Source organism: Limulus polyphemus, unplaced genomic scaffold (assembly GCF_000517525.1).
Source record: "Limulus polyphemus unplaced genomic scaffold, Limulus_polyphemus-2.1.2 Scaffold672, whole genome shotgun sequence".
NCBI lineage: Eukaryota > Metazoa > Arthropoda > Merostomata > Xiphosura > Limulidae > Limulus > Limulus polyphemus.
Window position 1 is genome coordinate 103510 of NW_013666282.1, and position 22603 is coordinate 126112.

At 32.1% G+C, this 22603-nt stretch overlaps 1 protein-coding gene across 2 annotated transcripts in view; it reads left to right on the top strand.

Moving 5' to 3' along the window:
• Positions 1 to 22603, top strand: part of LOC106459871 (protein kinase DC2-like) — an 83339-nt gene that overhangs the window by 51055 nt on the left and 9681 nt on the right. For both annotated transcript variants that reach the window (XR_002610641.1, XM_022386432.1), the window contains exons 2-4: positions 17988 to 18156; positions 19358 to 19621; positions 22214 to 22333. Coding sequence is in view for 1 of the 2 variants with exons in the window: in XM_022386432.1 (XP_022242140.1) it covers positions 17988 to 18156; positions 19358 to 19621; positions 22214 to 22333 (553 nt within the window). In the remaining variant the exon portion in view is untranslated. The remainder of the gene's footprint in view (positions 1 to 17987; positions 18157 to 19357; positions 19622 to 22213; positions 22334 to 22603) is intronic.

The following is a 22603-nucleotide window of genomic DNA, read 5'->3' on the forward strand; positions in this document are numbered from 1 at the left end:
TGTGTGTGTGTGTGTGTGTGTGTGTGTGTATTGCTGTATTTTCGTATTGTTTTAATGTGTTTTAATTCATTAATTAGGTTTAATATTTTAATTTTGTTTAGCATATCGCCTACTGCGTATTTGTTATGTTTAGCTATTTTAATGACACAATTTTATTTGTTAATCTTTCTATATATTAAATTTGGAAATTAGTATACGTTTTTTTTTTATATAATTTAGATTAAGGTGTTCTTGACACACCAAAATTTAAGGTTAATAAACGAACAGAAATAAAAACTTAAAAGAATAAGATCAGTTGTCAACAATATTTGAAGTTATGAACTCCTTAAATTTATTTTAACTTACAAGTTTTCGTTTTAAAAAGAGAGGAGGAACGTGTTTGGAATAGCCCTGTGGCAGAGCTCTGGATTCTGGAGCTGGCGAGGATACCACGATATTCCCTGAATTTTGAGCTGTGGGTGTTGTTACGAAAATGACCTGTATGGAAGTTGTAGGGTGCTGCTGATTAGCTGGGCTGACTCTGCTCAGCTGCTCAAAATTAATGATGGCAGCAAAAAGCCTTATAAATAACCTTACTATGTTTACTGAAGATTAGAATTTTGTCGCAAGTGTTACAAGGTATTATAGAACAAGAAATGGACATTTTTGTATGTCTGATACTTTGTTAAGTTTGACAAAGAAGGGGAAAAAAGATAATGTATTACTTACTGGTTTTCGCTCCCCTCTCCTGTGGCTTAGCGGACTGGGGGCTTATAACGAGAAAAATCTGGGTTTGATACATGCGGTGGAAAGAGCACAGGCTGCTCTTGCTGTAGCTTTGTGCTTAACAATAAGAAGGTGAAACATTCGTTCATCATATTTTTAAATATTAATTAATTTAATGGCAAATGCTTATGACAGACAAAAAAAAAACAGAAAAAACTACTTATACTAAGCTTACAATGTGTTTTACCGACTGTTCTAAAAACCACTCGTTGGTAAATGTATACAAACAATGTTTATTTCTAAGTATCTTTAGACGTAGTAAGCACAATCCAAAGAGTCCATTGTGTAGCTTTAGGCTTGGTAACAAACAAACTTCTCATCCTAAAAGAAGCTAGTTATCTTTTTAAACTTCTCCCCTTTTTAAAAGACGAGTTACCTGAAACACGCTATGTCGAAATATAAACTTCCAGAGAGATGTCTGTTATATGAATTGTTTATAGTAAAATAGTTAAGTATACGCTATATGAAGGTTTTCTTAGGTTCCAATAAAGAGAAATGCGAAGAAATAACTTTTCTAAGTCAGCTTGTTTAACCAAGGGGTTTACGAAGAGTTAAGTACGGAATGCTGCAAGATTTTATCTATTCACATTATGTAACAAATGATCGATATTGTTGTTCGTATTGTATCACTACAATATATACCAAAATAGAGCATCCAGGGCTAGACACTTAAAAAAAAAAAGATTACTTTAGCTACCTGTGTTTCTAAAATGCTAAGTTCATCGAGTAATATTGAGACGCACTTCAAACCACGTACAGACTTTCATTCAGAGTTAGTTTTTTGCAGCTACTTTAATCTGAGTATTTTTGAAAAGTCTGTGGTACTTGCTGAGTCATTCAGACTTGTTATCTATAATAATCAAAACTCGTAAATAGTCAATAGGAACTTTTGTCAGTACATCACGTTCAGTCGGTACTTTGTTTTTTATTCTTGTGATTCATTCCTTTTTCGGATTGAAGGTCATTTAAGCCAATCCCTTGTGATGCCACATGGTTTGAACAGAGGAACCGACATGAAGATTAAGCAGGTGCACGCGCCTTTTAAAACTTCAATCATAAATATTGCAAAGGAAATCGCCATGAGGTAATCACACCACCTGAAAATACAGGAAAAGGAAGCAGCGAGCTTTAGAAGTCATTAAGTTTTATGTTCTGTGTAGGTTGTGAAAGACTGGGGCAGTGGGTTCTTAACTCAAATGCATTATCCATATGTACTATGTTAAATGCAGTAATGGATACATTCGTATATAAGATTCTAGGTGAAGGATGGGAAAGGGATAAAGAACCCATAGAGCTATGGTACAATTGAGGTCTTAGGGCTAAAAATTTAAGCCTTCAAAAAAAAAATCACAACCTGCTGTGGGTAACTAGGAGCTCTACTAGCTTTCAAATATGAATAATATGTATTTTCTGGTTAGTGTATATTTTTGCCTTTAATGCAGAAACTTTGAAATACATTTTGAAAATAATTTTAAGAACAATGTCACGTACTGAAACCATTTTTACACGTGAGAAAAATCACTTGTAATTTCAGAATTTGGGAAATGGATAAATTTTTAACTTTTGATGAACCTTCTTGTTTATCAATTTTTCCGTTGTTTATAATCAGTATGGATATGCTTGAAAAAACTGAAAGTTCTGGTTTTTGCAAGTTTATATTCACTTCTGAACTCAATGCAACCTATATATAGGTTTAAAAATTATTATTCCATTGTAATCGGTCTTTTATAATTGGCTATCAAAGCAAAGTTTTGCTTAAAACAAATTTTGTCAGTAATTATCGTTAAGAATTGGTGTTATATTCTCAGTCCGAGTGACCCGAGAAAACAAAAGAAATTCGTTTCCATTTTTATCTCTTCTTACAAGGCAGGCAATCTTCAATGGTGGAAAGTCATATAATGTGTTGGAACATTTGTTGTACGTTGTAACTGCTTAATTTCCCAGAAGAAAAATTAATTATTCTTAGCGTTTATGTATTCAACAACAGGAAAACCATAAATAATAATGTAATTTAGGCCTAACACATTTCAGTAAACTTGCCACATTATAAAGTACTTCGCTGTTACACCACACGTTTGTCATAAGTGGTAGCATAGACCTGAACGAAATCAATAGAAAAGTTTTTGACGATTTCAAAAGCATACTTTGGTATTGGACGTGGTATTAATTGTATTAAATTGCCGACTTCAAATATTCCCAGTGGTGTGTACCCAACAAATCAATGATTAGTTATATCCCACCTAATATAATAATTATTGCAGCAATAATCATGATGTTTAAATTATTTCGTAACAACTAACTTGTACAGTCGTCAGTTTTACCACTTGTATCACCAAAGTGGATAAAAGCAACAACTGGTCAATAGTTCAAAATTAGGGACTGCTACATCTGGACTTTATGAGCACTTCTAACTGGATATTCCGAATACCACAAATGTATCGTGAATTTATTTGTAGTTAGAAAAAATATTACACAGTTAGAATAAATTGTAAACCGTGAACAGTGTGTTTTTAATCGGTTCAGTTCTTAATTGATGAACCATAAGATGTGAAAACTGACAATCAGGTGCTTCTGCGAGACTTTTTTCTGTCAAGCAAAGCTCCGGCATGGCCAGGTGTTTAGAGCACTCGACTCGCAATCTGAGGGTCGTGGGTTCGAATCCCCGTCCTAATAACCCTCATGTAGCTTTGCGCAAACTTCAAAAAAACAAACAAACTGTCAAGCAATAAATATTCTAATTACTTTGTACTATTTATCACTTCTAGACAACCTACTCCATGGCTGTTCTTATTTTAATGCCAGTTTTAAAAACGTATTAACCTGCTAGTTTTTTCAGCAAATGTTAAAAGGAAGTGGAAATGTACGTTGTACAATTAAATGTCATGCGTATAAACCCAATGCCACACCTCGTTCGATAAACAACAGTCATTAAACATTTTCTCTTTGAGCTTACTTTAAGTGTTGTGGTCACGTGATTATCTCCAACTATATTTATATGACCGAACATACACTTTTTTTTTCTAATGCTCATAATCCTTTCACATAACAACGAGGAGAAGATAAGGTACTGTCTCACGATTATCCTCTTGGTGGTAGACACAAAGAACAGCTGGTTATATGTAACTGTCATGCAGAAGAGATGTTTGTATTTTGCAAGTGTAGTTATAGCAGAAAAATATTAAACATATTCCCATATCTCAAGTTATGGGAAAGAGCATTAAATCTGGAAATAAACTTTAAAAACGTTACACATTCTTACGTTATGCAGAATACATTTTTCCTTTTTGTCAATCAAATCCAAATGATTAGCGGCTTGTTCAGAAATTTAACATAAAAATTTAGTGTCTTCAATGAAACTTCTTATCGATTTGAAAAGCCCCATTTTATACGGAGCAACTTCATTGAAAGATATATTTTACACTTTGCGGGTGTGTCGATAAAAAGTTAGTCTAAAGAGGAACAGATATATAATGCAAAATATTTCTATTAATTATTTAAGTGTGACGAGAGTAAAGTAGTGAATAGTGTTAAGATAAATTTTCTTTCAGTTTATAAAGTAATATACACAGCTTCTATTAGGCTTGGTATGTCCTTGTGGTTAGCGTGTTGGAAGGCATATCGAAAGGTCTAAGGTTCGCGCCGAAATGCCTCTAACACATTGCATTTTCAACTGTGGGCATGCTGTAAAAGTGACACTAAATTCCATTATTCGGTTCAACGCCGAACAAGGCCCTTGTAACAAGGGGTGCTACCAACTGGTTGCGTTCCATTTGGTCAGTAGTTCAAAATTATGGACTGCTACATTTAGACCCGATAAAGGTTTCTAACTTGGCTGTTACAAATACACCATTTATTTATTTTTTCTATCTCTAACTACAGATTATTAATAATTTCAGACTAAACGGTTTGTGTACTGTATTTAAAGAGAGAAAAAATAACATTATTTGCATTTCGTTCATTCACTATGACCCCCGGTGACTCGGCGCTAAGTCTGAAGTCCTATAACGATAAAAATTGGATTTCTATATACACATTTCAGTGGCAAAAGCTGTCCACTGCTTCGAGGTTAAGGTTAAAATTACGTATTTATTTTCAATAAAGAACAGGTATAACATGCCACTAAAGAAAGTTTAGCGTGACTATATACATAGGAAATACACAGGTTTGAATATTTTATATTGAAGCGATTTTTCAAATGTGCCAATTAGAAAGTTGCATGAAAAACCAGACCAGATATAAAAAAACAACAACATTGTATGGCGTTTTGTAGGTAGTATGTCACCAAAAATAGATCGCTCTTGGGAATGGCACATAACATATTTTCCAATGGAAAATATTCATACCCGGACGTGGCGAAATGAGCTGTGGCGACGTGGTGAGGCCCAAATTTGTTTAAGTTTAATATATCCAATCTCTATAGTTCATATTCTAATAACACAACACAAAAATTACTTTGCTATAAGAACACATTAATACTAATGCTACTTATTTTTGATTTGACTATAATATCACCAATTTTTTTTATGTACTTCAGCTTTTCCCAGTGACGAAGTAATTTACTACTCGTAATACATTGTCAAAATTTTGTTATAGTGTTAAGTTTCAACCGTTAGTACGTTTTACAGAAATTCGTTACTTGCCGGTTTCGAGGTAATTTCTTATACACTCAAAATTAAGTGACAGCACTAATTTTTGACAATCGCGAATCGCATGAACGTGAAATTAATGGAAAGGCTTTTTCACTGACTCGTTGTTTTTGCCACATTTTTCCTTTTAAATTGTAAGGTGCACATTTACAACTGATTATAAACTTTGAGGTTAGTTTATAAACTGTTCAGTAAAGAATTTCAACGAGCAGAAAACTGTGTAGTTAATTATAGGGCTATATTTAAATGTTATGCTTGTGTAAATCGTGACTAAGCTGCATAGAATAAACGCCATGGAAGTGTAATAGCATGAACCTTCCCTGTATGTTAAGCCTATGGAAATCGACGCAAAGCGAAAAGAGTAAAGACCGCGTTTATATGCAGAAACCGCAAAGAAGCTCTTTAAACTCTACCTTACGGTTGCAGAAACGGTGGGTATAAGGCACCACGTGTGTGTTTGTGCTTCGAATTTAAACTGACGTAACGCTAATTACAGTAAAAGCTTTATTATCAGGCATTTACCGGACCCGAGTAGTTCCAAATAGGCGAAAATTCCGGTTACGAAAGCGTTTCCCTTACGATATTTTACAGAAATTGTTGCCACCTTATTAAAATTCTAAAGTACAATATTTCAACACCATTTATAACAAGTTTTAAACAATAATAAATGTTGTAAAAAAAAATAACACCAAACCTTTAACTGTAAAAAATAATAAGTACAGTCGTATAAATATGAATAGAAGAAAAGGCTGTTAACAACTGAGGTTTGTCGTTGGTAAAGAACTTAAACAAAGCCACAGTAGCGCCACTAAGCTACAATGAACATTTTTATTTAGTTATTAATTTCCGGTTACAAGAGCTTTCCGGATAAGAAAATGCTAGATAACAGAGCTTTTACTGTATCAACCATCTCTATGTTCCGCAGGAAGTAACTTAGACAAAGCTTAAAGAATAAGTAACCAATTCTGTGTGCTACGCATGCAGTAACCGTGGTGAATCTGTAAAACTGAGAAATAAAGACTGATGGCATTTGGTTTCACCATTTCACATTAACTGTTTTCTCAGTGCACTTGTTACTTATTATGTAATGTCGGCTTCTTTAAAGTCTGTTTCATTCTACCCAAATCCTTTCTGACGCACGATACTTCAATAAACTAACAGTGTGAGCTCATTGTTATTCAGATGCTGATAATATAGAACATATTCGTTGTTACTGCTTGTTAAACCTTTTGATTTTCATAATAAAGCAACGTAGTTATCCTTCAGAGCTTGCTAGTTTCTTATTGGTCACCATATCCAACTAGAGAACTCGTGCATGATTTTCGTTTTTCTGACAGGAGCAAGTCTCAAACTTGTATTCGATTAGCTTTGTAAATTACGTGGAATCTTCAAAATGATTCATAATTTGATGCAAATGACTCGTTTGATGTACAATACTAAAATGTCGGACTCGATTCTCAGAGGTGCACATAGTGTGGATAGCTTGTTGTGTAGCTTTTGCGCCAACAAATAAACAAACAAACTAAGATAAAGTATTCTTGGTTTTTGCGGTAGTGCTTAGATTTTACTCATGAAATGGTTTAGCATTTTGATGATATATAATGGTGCTATTTAAATGTTGTGAATATTTCAAACTCTCTGTAATAAATATTCACAAACACTAAGTATACACACGAGTATTGAGTGCAAAATACCTTCAATACAAAGAATAAATTAACAATGAGTTTCACTTTAAGAGTTTCCCACAAGTTTATGAAACCTTTATGTTTGCTACTTTTATTGATTTCTATTCCTGCTATGTATATTATATGCATGTTTATTGTGATTTATTGAGCTGAATGTATTTTTTGGCTAACAGTTTAGAGTGTGGTTACTGTGATGGTTCACTCTTTATTTCACAGAATCTTATAATATTATATTTCCTGTTCCATTCTCTCACGATCGAAAATAAAATCGTGAATTAATAATGACAGTGTTGTTCAAGAGCAGCAGGTACGTCTAAACACTAGTTATTCATTTTGTGACAACCATCCAAAGATAGTGTCTACCTATGTAGTTCATAAGTGATTACGTATGATGTTTACTTTGCGTTCACATCCAAACTGTTACAATTGTATTTTGTATGTTCCAAAAGTTGTTGGTGTCTCATTTTACTAGACTAATATGCCTAATGGTGCATTTGTAGATTTGTTTTACAAAATTTTCTTGAAAGTTCAGAAGTAAAAGAGAAGAATTAAAAATCGTGAAACCAATTATTAAAATATACTTTATAAAACAAAATGAAAACGATGTTATTACCGAATTGCGTACATTTTGTAGTTTATATAAACTTTTTTATACTCGTATGTAAAATAATAATAAATAAATTTGGTAAATAAACATTATTAGAAATAACTCTAGCAAAATTTTGGTTTATCTAAAATTTTACTCGAGTCGTGTGATCACAAATAATACGAAAATAAAATATACTTTGTCGAAAGTAAGCCTCGTTGGTTAGACATTATTTAACAAGCTATGGAACCGGCTATGGCGGGACATGAATATTAAAGTAGTTCTTAAGTGACGTAAACATTTTTTCTAACTCTAGACAAGTTGAACACTAGCTTCCAACTTAGAAAAAAACTCGGTAAAGAACTTATACCAACCTTGACCTGTTGAAAGTGCAAACAACCACCCGCTGAATGTGATTTCGCTTGAATTTGAAACCGTTTACTTCTTTTATTTTCTTTTTTACATCTACACCTACTGCGGCTTCAACGTGACTGTCTGGTGCCAGGCGAGGTGAAAAATTGCAATGTAACTGATTGATATGTTAATTTTCTGACTGCAGCATCCGCTTGTTTTTGTAAACAGGTTTAACTCATCAGAGATCAACTAGCCATTAGAGATAGCTTATTTATACCAACTCGAACTATCTTTCTTGTTTCTTGATGATTAATTTCCTTGAAAGAGAATTTGAGAAAAAAGTATATTAGTAATTATTGTATATGTGATCTAAAATAAACAGACATTTAGTTTAACTTAAACCCGTTTTAGAATACAACATTTGTGTACATGTAAAACTTTAAACGTGACAATTATTCTATAAGATCCTCAAAATTTGGCATATACTTTTAACGTTTTTTTAGTCAACACATTTTCTTTGTGAAACACGATAGAGATTATAATTAAATTATTTTAATTTTCATGCTTTGTTCTTTGGCACTTTATCTGATAACTAAACATTTGAACGTGTTTTTTTCCTGGGGATGATAGTGGAGGCGGTTAAATGATGTATTTATATTTGGTATATATAGATGATTTATTACTAGGAGTTATACAGATGTTGAGTGTGTTATAACAACACGATTTTGGAGTCTCGTCACCAATCGATGTCACCGCGTATAGTCGTGCTCTATTATCTGAATATCTTTGCAGCGTAGTTTCCATTGCAGAAGGCTCAGTCTTAAGGTTATCACGTCCAAATCACAAGAGTCCTCCCTGCTTGCTTTTCATAAGCCAGTTTCCTAATGCCCGTTTCAACAGTCAGATCGCACAGAAATCTAAAGTCGCTGTTCTAGATGTCTTCGTATAAAATAGTATGAATACTCAGCTGTTTTAGGTATCTGAAAATCGAAGGGATATGCCATGGCAACAATTTGGGGAAACGTGACTTGTATCGCTTTTTCATACTGATATCCTTCCTAATTATGTTGAATGTGCTTAAAATACGTCGATGGCTTTTACCACCGACCTTTGTGTTCGTAGATTTTTCACCTATAACGTGATGTCGTTCTTTGCTTTCCACGACTGAGGTGGGACTCGCGGCTAACCTCTTTTTTTTGGATGGCCCTAGAGCCCCTAGTTGTTCCCTTTTCTTTATTGGTTCTCCAGTGCCATTAATTACAAGATAATACTCCAAATCTCCGAACTGAACACATCTTTATAATTTATGTATATAAATATTTTGTTATATTATATTTATTATTTTGACATATTATATTAATATATCATTACAGTCCACGTTACCACATCTAGTTATTGAGGTCAAGTATATTATATTAACATGTCATTACAGTCTATGTTGCCACATCTGGTTATTGAGGTTAAGTATTTTATATTAACATGTCATTACAGTCTATGTTGCCACATCTGGTTATTGAGGTTAAGTATTTTATATTAATATGTCATTACAGTCCACGTTATCACATTTATTGAGGTTAAGTATATTATATTAACATGTCATTACAGTCTATGTTGCCACATCTGGTTATTGAGGTTAAATATATTATATTAACATGTCATTACAGTCCATGTTGCCACATCTAGTTATTGAGTTTAAATGTATTATACTGATATGTCATTAAAGTCCACGTTATCACATCTAGTTATTGAGGTTAACTATTCTATATTAAAATGTCATTACAGCCCACTATGCCTAATCTAGTTATTGAGGTTAACTATTCTATATTAGCATGTCATTACAGTTTTCGTTGCCACATCTACTTATTGAGGTTAAGTATATTATATTAACATCTCATACATTCCACTTTGCCACAGCTAGCTATTGAGGTTAAGTTACATATATTACATATATTAGAGGCTGTTACATATATTAGTCAATTTTTTTAGTGTCGCATGCATACCATTCAACCATTTTTGTTGTAACGTAACTTGCTGATTTTCGTATCAAAATAATTTTAATATTTTATTCAACCTTCTGTATAGACGTAGTTATGGAAGGTATATTATATAATTAGATAATTTATACATAAATTTTGTTTGTTTGAACTTAAGCACAAAGCTAGACAATGGGCTATCTGTGCTCTGCCCATCACAGGTATCGAAACCCGGTTTCTAGCGTTATAAGTCCGCAGACATACCGCTGTGCCACTATAAGTGTCATCTATATAACTTATATAAATGATGTGTTTATTATTGGTTTATAATCTAAGATGGTGTATTTATACGAGGTATAAGAATGTTTTGTGGGAGGCATATGGGTGATGTTTGTGTAACGTACTTAGGTGTGTTTTATGGAGTTGCATAAAGTATTTTAGGCCGGTATATAAATAATTCGTTTATATTTGTGTGTGTGTGCGTGCGTGTCATATAGTTGGTACTTTTATTTATGAAAGATATGCAAAAAATGTTTTTATAGAAGATGTACAGAACTTATATTTATGAAGGCAAGGACAGTGTTTTGTCTTAAAGTAATACATACATAAGAACAACAACAACAAAAAAATCGTAGTTCTTCCTAATGTAGAAATTTATATCTGTTTCAAGTGATAGAAAACTAATTGGAAGAAGTGAAATAACTATATCAAATGAAAGTTAAACAATATCAGATTTTGGAGAAGTGTGAATGTTTGTCATCAAGCAGGAGTTGTCGAATATATTTAAATTCTTATCTTAATCATTTGAAATTGGTACGTCAATCAAGTATCTGATTTAGACTTCATTATGTAACAGATTTTGTTTTTCTATATTCCACGAATAAATGTATAGATCAATGACCTGATAAATATATCATGAGTTTAAAATATAGGGACGAAAATGGTTTGTACTCTTTTTTTATTTCAGATCAGATTTTGCCCCCCCCCCCCAGTGGCACAGCGGTATGTCTGCGGACTTGCAATGCTAGAATCCGGGTTTCGATACCCGTGGTGGGCAGAGCACAGATAGCCCATTGTGTAGCTTTGTGCTTAATTATAAACAAACAACCAGACAAATCAGAGCGGATTTTAAAGTATGCTTTTTTTTTTTACATTTTAATCTAATGTTTTATCATTAAATATGTCAAAGGTCATACGACAAGATAACAAAGAATAATCACGACGTCTTTACTGCGGTATTAAAAAAAAACAAAAATATTATTTGACGTTGATTTGTTTCTGTAAAAATCCATCAGGAACACTGTCAGTAAGGTCTCTAACTTATGAAAGTATGAACACAGTTTGATTTGTCTTCCTAACATAACAAAAATCCATCTTTCTTTTACAGTCAAATAAATAGCTATTAAAAGATTATTCTTAAAGGAAAATGTTTAAAACAACAAAAATGCAACTATTTTCTGGTCGTTCATCAAAGTTTTTCTTGTTCTTGAATAACATTCTGTACTTTGAAATTCTTTAAGAGACAAAGTAATTTTCTGGAACTTGATTTAAAGAAATATATTGGTTCATTGTAAGCTCAAACCATTAAATTATCATTATTTAGTAATTCAAGGAAAGGAGTAGAATTAACTTTTGGAATTTATGAAAATTAATATTTAAATGTGTTTTAATTAAGGATTAAAATTACACAAAACCAAAATCCTTCAATATGTTGAGCCGAGTGTCTGTTTTTTGTTTGTTTTTTCTAACGGTTTAGTATGTGGTTGCTGTGATGGTTCAGAATCACGATCGAATATAAAGCACACGTCGTATGAGGAAGTGAATTAATATTGACAGTGTTGTTCAAGAGCAGCAGGTACTGAGTACGTCTAAACATTAGTTCTTAATTTTGTGAATGTGAAAACCATCCAAAAAATAGTGTGTACCTACCTAGTTCATAAGTGATTACTTATGTTATTTCCTTTGTTTTCACATACAAAATTTTTTTGTGACAGTTTTTATGTTCCAGAAGTTGTTGGTGTCTCATTTTACTAGACTAATACGCCTAATGGTGCATTTGTAGATTTGTTTTACAAAATTTTCATTAAGGTTCGGGAGTAAAGATAAGAAATAAAAATCGTGAAACCAATTATTAAAATATACTTTACAAAACAAAATGATGTTATTACCGAATTGCATACATTTTGTAGTTTATATAAACTTTTTTATACTCGTATGTAAAATAATAATAAATAAATTTGGTAGATAAACATTATTAGAAATAACTCTAGCAAAATTTTGGTTTATCTAAAACTTTACTCGAGCTGTGTGATCGCAGATAATACGAAAAGAAATTATACTTTGTCAAAAGTAAGACTTGTTGGTTATACATTATTTAACAGCTATGGAACCGGCTATGGCGGGACATGTACATTTTACCTTGACCTGTTGGAAGTGCAAACAAACAACCGCTGAATGTGATTTCACTTGAATCTTAAACAATATACGCAAACATTACTTTTCATATTCCTTCAAAATTAGTAGATACAATCTAACATACGACTTCATTACGTTATTTACTATTTAGTGATTGAGTAATGGTGATAAGTTCTTTAATAGATCAATTTATAGATCTGCCCATTAAAAAAAAAAAAAAAAAAAAAAATATAGAAACTTTTACTTATAATAATCTATACTATTCTTCTTGTTTGTATGTACGACTGTTACGTTTTCTGACCGAGAACCTGCTGCATAAACATGCGTAGTTAGAATGTTTCCCCAAGAAAAACCGCTCATGTGCATTATTCACTCGACGACAAACAGTCTGCCTGCGGCAGAGAGATGCAGAGCTCGGTGATGAAGTCGCTACAATTGCTGTATGAAACATGAAATAACAATAAAAGGGGAATGTGAATATACTTTATTAACCATTTTGTACAACAGAATATTAAAAACTTATCAAAGTTTTAAAAAAGGTTTGACTTTCGGTTGTAGAATAACATTATAATTTTATTTATCGATAGTATTAAGTACAGTAAAGTTTAGTCCAAACCAAACTAAAGTACAAAAAAAACAAAAAACGTACACATGTTACAGTGTTAATTTACCTCTTTATCGAACTTAGGCCTAACATAAGTTAAAGTTTTATAAAGTACGGCTTATATACAAGTGGATTTACATATTTCGTTGTCTACGATTACAATCCGTTTGTATTGTGCTAGAAATGTTATATTTAAAGAACTACTGTTACGATAAAGATACTAATTTGGCAGGAAATGTTTTGCGGGTCTCTGCTAGTAATAATAATAACGACAAAAACGTATTTAGTTTCTGCGAATATAATAATTATATTAATTTTGATAAGCATATTTATAAACAAATAATGGGTATACCGATGAGTTCTAATTATTCAATATGTGTTGTTAACTTATATTTTTATTATTGCGAAAGTAAATGTATAAATAAGTTTTCAAAATCTGGGATTATCTTTCTTAACATACATGTGAATAATCCAGTAATAAGTAATTATAATGGTAAGTCTTATCCTACAGTTCTACAGATCAAGAACACTTCTATATCAATGAAGCACATTATTTAGATATTAAGATAATTAATGATTATATTAATATTTATTATCAATGATTTCACATTTCAAAAACATGGACTTCTCTCACTAAATAGTAATGTTCCAACAAATGTTACACAGACTATCGTACATTCACAGCTTCTTAGGTATTGTAGAATATGTAGTAATGTAATACAGTTCTTAATATCTAATATTAATAGATTAGTACATTAACTGATTTTAATGGCTTTGAGAACTTTAATTAGACATTTTAACTTGTTTTACAATAATTATAAAAAGTATTTATATAAATTTGAAAATTTTGATTTAGACAAAATTATAATATACACAATAAAAGAAATAATTTCTAAAATTTATTGTAGGGGAAAGAATTGGAATTACTTGTTTGGACATTTTATATGTTATATAGGTGGATTAATGTAGTTGTATCACCTTCCCTATATAAGACCTGCTACTGTGTATCTTTTTAGAACCATTGAAGATCCAGGTAGTAGCTTGGAAGGGTGGAGGATGGGAGTTATACTTATAATTTAGGATCATATTAGTATAATAATACCTTAACATCGTGGTATTTATGTACAAACATCATTATGTGGCCCGGAATGCCAACCTCAGTGTCTTGTATTCTAATTCTTTCTTTTTATTGTTGTCTTTATTTTATTTGTTTATTGTGAGCAACCAACTTCCCATACGTAGCTGCAGACAGCGAAAGGTGGTAAAGATGTGGGACGTTGTGGGCTAGAGCACCCATATCTGTTCCTCTTTTTTCTTCTTTCTTTCTTCTACTAAGCACGTGAAGGTGGTGAAGTTGAGGTTAAACTAGATAGGCAGTGTTAAAACGAGTAATATATTTTTCATATGACTACAGTGTAACAAAATGTTTGAATGTTTACGCTTCATGCTAAGTATGAGTAGTATTTTTCACGCCTCTATAATGTCACAGATTTTAGTCCCTGAACCGGTTATTTTTCTAATCAAGACATACTCAGGATTCAAGCTAAGAACTAGTAATATTTTTCGCATTATTATAAAGTATCAAAACGTTTTTCTTCTTCTTTGAACATGTTATTTCATGATAAGAACAAGTAATAGTATATACTGTGAAAACCTTAAACCTGACATCCTAGGCTTTTAAAACTGTGCGTTAAGATTTTCTAGAGTGAGAAACAACCACTATATTGCTAATATATTTTACATACATCGCTGGAATAGATCAATATTCTAGACTGCAATGCGCTTATTTTGGCAACGCGGTAACGTTCCGGCGGATCAAGAAGGCTGTATGTACATTATGCAGGTTGAATGAAGTCGTTGTGTAGGTTGAAAGTCTACCGGCTTGAATAAGTAATTATTATGCGCAGAAAAGCAGTAATAAGAGATTCTATTGAGAGGGAAACTTCGAACGGCGTAACCTAGCGTCGTATTTCTTTCTCAGTCCACTGCTAAGTTTTGATACATCATGCTCATAAGTATGGTGACGTCTATTTGCGGGGGCGTGTATATATGTATATAATATTGTCAACTTTACTGTACACATGATTTGTTTTTGAAGTATTAAAAAAAAAAGTTATGAACCAATGAACCTTTTGTTCTGAAACGACAGTATGGGCGTTACATTGAATGTTTTTGAACAACCACAGCTAATATATTAAATGCGAAAGACAATACTACCGAGATTTTTGTCTTGCTAATTATACTTGTCAAGAAAAGTTATCAAATCATGATGTTTCTAACGTCAGTTAACACCCACTGTTTTATTAAGTGCAGTTAATAATTTTTTTTATCACTTTAGCTATCATCAAAAATGTTACATAACATGAGTTAGTTAATGGTTGTTACTTTTACCTTACCTTCCTACATATTTGTATAGATAGTCTTCATTTTTATATCTGATAGTTTAATCAAGCAGTGTCACTTTTCATAGAATTGAATTGATATATCTAATTAACACTTCAACACATTTGATATGTATGTTTGGTTGTGTTTAAATACAGACAGCCCTTTTCTCGAAGTGAGTTATCAGTGTTTTTTTCGGCGTATTTTGATATATTTTCATTTTCCTTTGTTTTTATTTAATTACACCTAATATTCTCGATGGTGATTCATACATCTTTCATTTAGGAATTACTTATAGCGATTTTTCTCTTCAAAACTAAGTTGGCTAAATTTTTGGTAATAATAATAGTAAAAAAAAAAAAAAAAACTTTTTTTTATTTTTTCCCCTAACACACGAAACTTAAGTATGTACTGTAATACTGAATTACAAGTATAATTTGGATGGGAATAACTTTAATAGTGTGATGAAGGAAAGGGATTTTGGAGTGATAGTCGATCAGTCTCTAAAGCCATCCAAGCAGTGTGCTGTTGCTAATGATGGGGAAATAGGATTTTAGGTTGTATCTATAGAAATATAGAGGTTATACTTTCATTGTACAGGTTACTGGTTAGGTCACATTTGGAATATTGTGTTCAGTCTTGGGCTCCTTACCTTAGGAACGACATTGAATTGTTGGAAAGGGTTCAGAGAAGGGTTACTAGAATGGTGCCTGGAATGGAGGGGGTTGTCATACGATGAGAGGCTGAAATCTCTCAAATTGTTTACTCTTGAAAAAAGAAGAGTTAAGGGGGGGTCTGATTGAGGTGTTTAAGATTGTAAAGGAAATTGATAGTGTTGATATATCATCTTTTTTATATTTAACAGTGAGAATAGTAGGACTAGGGGACACAAATATAAATTTTGGCAAGGTAGGAGTCATCTTCAGCTGAGACAGTTTTATTTTTCTAACAGGGTGGTTGGCCTTTGGGATGGGGTGCCTTCAGATGTTGTAGAAGCAGCAAATTTAAGTGAGTTTAAGAAAGTTTGATAAGTATATGAACGAAAAGGGTCGAGATTAAAATTTTTGTTAATCATTTTAATGTAGTATTGAGGATGTAACAGCCGAGATAGACCAATAGGTCTCATGTTGTCCAAAATATTATGTTGTATGTTATAGTGAAACAAAACGTGAAATTTTCGAAACTATACTGAAGTTATGTGAACCTACCAAGAAACTTGTGTTCTGTAGGTGGGTGAGGCAGTTGAGTATAATTACCTTACGAATATGAAAGAAGTATCAGAAACTCAAAGACTTTCATTACTGCTTACTTAAGCAGTTGGATATACCTAAATATAATCTAATCAAAAACACCTTAGGTTTGGAAAAAAAAAGATGCGGCCAAAAACGATTGATTTTATACCTTAAGTTGCACGCTCAATCCTTTTTTTTTTTGGTTACACCTTTTTTCACACCAAATGTCTGAGTAAATATCATGACTTTTTGTCAGTACACACCAACAAACTCCAGCAAGTAAGAAAGTGACACTCGATGGTAACCAACATTAGCTTTAGGGTCGCAACACTATTATTCATAACAGACCTATACTTTACAGAATCAATCAAATTCTTTAAAACAAATGGTGGTAGTTTTTCCTCTCTAAAACAGTGTTAATATATTCCTTTATACTAACGCCATGGAATTTAGATTAACAGTTTCTTGTCATCACCCCCATGAAATCGGTACAGCCATATCAAGCATAATTATTTATGCTAACTGGTTAAGGTAATATCACGTGACGCTAACTCTTTTTAATTACGATAATTTCATAAAATTTAGTAGGTTTGTGCTGAAAAGTTGGCAATGAATAATCAATAATAACCATCAACCCGTATGATTCTTTCGAAAACTTGAGCTAGAAACTGCTAATCTAATTTGCTTGACCTAACCAATACTTATTTATCTGCACGTCCTTTCACCTTATAATTTTGCCGTCTTTAATCCGAATGAAAAAAAAAACAAAGTAAAAACTGTCCGCTTTTACTCTTAGGTGAAGCTGTAATAAAAATGTTAGACCGATAGCTCACGTGCCCTTTTGTGTAGGCGTGCGCAAAACATTTCGTTAAATTTGAACGGTTTTTCTTGAACTTTGCACGTTTGAGTTATTTACACCAAAAGAGACTCTTAGTTGTCGGTTGTACAGATCTATCAGTGTACCAAATTTGAAAAAATCCATGAAAGTTAAATATGTTTTTTATCAAATAAAGTTTCCGTCCTTTTGGTGTGAAGAAAAAGAGAAAACTCAATCAAAATTGGAGATGTTATATATCGTGTATTTATTAAAGGATTGCCTTGAAATTTGATATGTGAAGTAAGTCTAGCAGAGCACATCCATTGAAAATATGTAACTTGGAATTCCACAGTCCGAGTTACAGTAGGTAGAAAATCGCTAAACTATCACTCTTGTTAACAACATGCAGTGTGTCCTGGAGGTTGTTTTTTGGCCGCACGACACACTCGTGTGTGTCTTGATTTAATTCATTATGATGCTTTATTTATATAAAAAAATATAATGCTGATATTATATATTTCTTATTAGGTACAGGAACGTTTGGAAGAGTGTGCTTGTGTCGAGATAAACTGTCTGGCAGTTATTATGCTATGAAAATTCTAGAAATGGTTGACGTCATTCGACTGAAGCAGGTGGAGCACGTGAAGAACGAGAAAACAATTCTTCAACAAGTCACTCACCCTTTTATCATTAATATGTAAGATGGAGATGATATATTTGAAAATGATGTAACACTTTAAATACTGATCCCATAATTTAAATCAACTGAAGAATACTTCCTATAACAACTTGTACTGTTAGAAGTTAGTTAAGTTATCGATGTCCATGACGTTCAAGGAAGATTTTAAACTTTCAGTGTTCAAAAGTAAAATCTTTAGAAACATTTGGCATGTTGGTTTGCATTATGGTTAAATAGCATGTTTTTTTGTTTGTCTCTACGTAAGATGGGTTATTTAAATTAGTCGTATTTTCCTTGTTTTAATATAACTGAATAGTTCAAATATTGAAGTTACTCGCATTTCATAAGTATGATATTTAGGCCTCCTGTTGTCCTTGGAACTACTTTCTGTATCGCCGATCATACTCAATCTGATGGCCATGGTTACATGCTACTGTATACACCAACCTTTCCATTGTATGAAGTTTGTGTAAAGATGGCAAGGTCAGGCTTTACACAGAAAATTTCTCTGTATAGAAAATACGGCTTACAAGGCCACATTTAAGTAGATCAAAGGCATAACAGTTTATTAGAGCTGCTTCGAGGAACTTGACGCATATGTGTTAGGAATTGAATGAGATTGCTGTGATTCTAGTTTATTCATGAAACCAGCCGTTAATGTCAGGTGTGGCTGGAAGCTTGCGATCTTCGACAGCTTCAAATCTCTGCTTATCTTCTTAATGGAACTATGAAATATTCCCAGCTTTTATTATAATGGTATTTTTGATTGAATGGTTTACTTAGTGGACGAAGGTGTTGCTCCAGATTAACGTAGGTTTTGGTGTTCGTTGATGTCCTAACTACTTGTGCATGTTATTCTGTTTTCATGGAGAACATTGATGGTTCTATTTTATGAAACATTATGTTATTTGGCTCTAGAGTTTTTAACAGTATTGCTGTATGTAAAGTTTTCATCAAAAGTTCTTTTACGACTGGAGGAATATATACAAGTCTTACAGTGGTGACAAGTCTCGCATCTGCGGCGACACTTTTTCATTAGTATTATATATAAAATATACTATTGTTGTAACTATTTATGGTAAACTAATGGATTATACTCTTCATAATTAATTCTGTAGTGAAAGGTTCTAGATTATAGTGTTACAATTATCATGAGAAAAATGTACTTAAGCGTTGAATTTATCAGCTTTGTACTAAAAAGCTCTGACCTTTATTGAAGGATTTGGACAACGCATGACGACAGTTCTCTCTACATGTTATTTGAGTACGTTTGTGGTGGGGAGTTATTCACTTACCTGCGAAACGCCGGTAGGTTCAGTAGCACTACAGGAGCTTTCTATGCTGCAGAAATAGTGCTAGCTCTGGAATATCTTCATAAACAGCAAGTCGTGTACAGAGACTTGAAACCCGAGAATCTGCTGCTGGACAGAGATGGTCATCTTAAGATCACAGACTTTGGTTTTGCAAAGAAATTAACTGACAGGTAACAAAAATGGATTTTTTGAAATGTAAAAAGTTCTTATAAAGTGTGTGAAGCTATTCTTTTGGATCCACATTATGAAGTAGAACATGTAAAAGTTCAGAAAATAATTACTACGTCTTGATATGTTGATGTATGACTATTCGAATACGTCTTCAAATCCATAGTTGGGTTTTAGAAAGCGCTAAGATAAATATCCAAGAAATAAGATTTTAGGTACTGAAATGGTTCCTAGTACTTGTGTTTTTTGTCAAGTTATTTTCAGTAGTTAAACACTTTTTATAAAAATGTTAGTTTTAACTATCATAGTGATGGTTAAATTTGGTATTTTGAAAGTTTCAGAATGTGTTACTATTAATGCCTGTGTATAAAAGCTCATTCGATTTGGCCTTAACTACAAAAAGAATGAAAATATAAATTTCACTAATCCTCCATTATTTTAACACGCACGGTATACTAATAACGAAGCATTTGTATTTTTATTTATTGTTCATAGTAATGTATTACTTTAATCCAGGTGATAGTCAGTAGAATATGGAATAATTTATTATATTAGTCGTAAAACAAAATCATGTCTATCATATTTTTAAACACAAAATTCCTTTTTATCCAGTCCCTTGAGAATTTTCAAAAATTAAGTTATGAAATAAGTTACGAAATTTATATTTTCATTCTTTTTTTTTAGAATAAAAAATCTTGTTTTAAGCAAACTTAATAATAGTGGTATTAGAAACAAAATTATAATAAATATAACGTAAAATATTGCGACATCTAATTTTAAACTGATAAGAAAACAAACGTTAATTTATCAGCTGTATATCTTCACTGTTAACGGTGTTAGTATTGTCAGTCTTAATCGTAATACAGTAGCACGAAGTCAGTTTAAATACGATATGCCAAGCATCAGCTAGAGTGATGGAATCTAAATATATTTTAAGTCATCCAACTTCCTAAGGAATGTCTTGCATTTATAACGAAATTACGGAACTAAATCATCTCTTTAGTTATTGTTTTATATTTCAGTTGTAAGGTGACACTATTCCTCCATTATTTTAGTTATTGTTTTATATTTCAGTTGTTAGGTGACACTATTCCTCCATTATTTTAGTTAATGTTTTATATTTCAGTTGTTAGGTGACACTATTCCTCCATTATTTTAGTTATTGTTTTATATTTCAGTTGTTAGGTGACATTAAGCCTCCATTATTTTAGTTATTGTTTTATATTTCAGTTGTTAGGTGACATTAAGCCTCCATTATTTTAGTTATTGTTTTATATTTCAGTTGTTAGGTGACACTATTCCTCCATTATTTTAGTTATTGTTTTGTATTTCAGTTGTTAGGTGACACTATGCCTTCATTATTTTAGTTATTGTTTTATATTTCAGTTGTTAGGTGACACTATGCCTTCATTCCTTCATTATTTTAGTTATTGTTTTATATTTCAGTTGTTAGGTGACACTATTCCTTCATTATTTTAGTTATTGTTTTATATTTCAGTTGTTAGGTGACACTATTCCCTTCATTATTTTAGTTATTGTTTTATATTTCAGTTGTTAGGTGACACTATTCCTCCATTATTGTAGTTATTGTTTTATATTTCAGTTGTTAGGTGACACTATTCCTTCATTATTTTAGTTATTGTTTTATATTTTAGTTGTTAGGTGACACTGTTTCTCCATTATTTTAGTTATTGTTTTATATTTCAGTTGTTAGGTGACACTGTTTCTCCATTATTTTAGTTATTGTTTTATATTTTAGTTGTGAGGTGACACTCTTCCTCCATTATTTTAGTTATTGTTTTATATTTCAGTTGTGAGGTGACACTCTTCCTCCATTATTTTAGTTATTGTTTTATATTTCAGTTGTGAGGTGACACTCTTCCTTCATTATTTTAGTTATGGTTTTATATTTCAGTTGTGAGGTGACACTATTCCTTCATTATTTTAGTTATTGTTTTATATTTCAGTTGTGAGGTGACACTGTTTCTCCATTATTTTAGTTATTGTTTTATATTTCAGTTGTTAGGTGACACTGTTTCTCCATTATTTTAACACGCACGGTATACTAATAACGAAGCATTTGTATTTTTATTTATTGTTCATAAAAAAAAAAAAATCATGTCTATCATATTTTTAAACACAAAATTCCTTTTTATTCAGTCCCTTGAGAATTTTCAAAAATTAATGAATAATTATAGTATTCCAACAACACCATGTTCACTGTATCCATCACCAACGACGCGTTTCGCTAAATTTGGAAATCTTCAGGCCGGCTGAGATACATTATTTACTTTACCCTTTTAATTCTTAAATCCCTAAATAGCTAGTCAAAGAATGTAGTGTTTAAAGATACAGTCCTAATACTAATGTCTTATGATAAGTATAATTGATCATAATCATGCTTCGCCAGCTTGTGAAAGGCGTTCACACCCTAACAATATGGAATAGTCAGTTATCCAATGGTAAGTTACAAATTTTTAGGAAAGATGTTATTTCAACATAATCCAAACCCCATTTATAAATAACTGAATAGATGCAAAAATCACCCAATTATAATACGTGTTTGACATTAAGTAGTTTATTATTGTTTTTAGGACTTGGACTTTATGTGGAACACCAGAATATTTAGCTCCAGAAATCATCCAAAGCAAGGGTCACAATAAGGCTGTTGACTGGTGGGCTCTAGGTATACTAATCTACGAAATGTTAGCTGGGTAAGTAGAGTATTCAGTATCTATGAGATTGACAACATCAAGCGAGTGTACTATTTCATCATATATATACACGTCCCTATGGCCTGCAAGGATGTCGTAGGTACTATATACACGTCCCTAGGGCCTACCATGATGTCGTAGGTACTATATATACGTTTGACGTACGCAAATAACTCAATAATGGCAAATTATAGTATGTTAAAAACTGAGTTAAAGATTTTTTTTTTTCTGTCTTAGCTTGATGCTCCAGACAGACAGAAAAAATTAAAT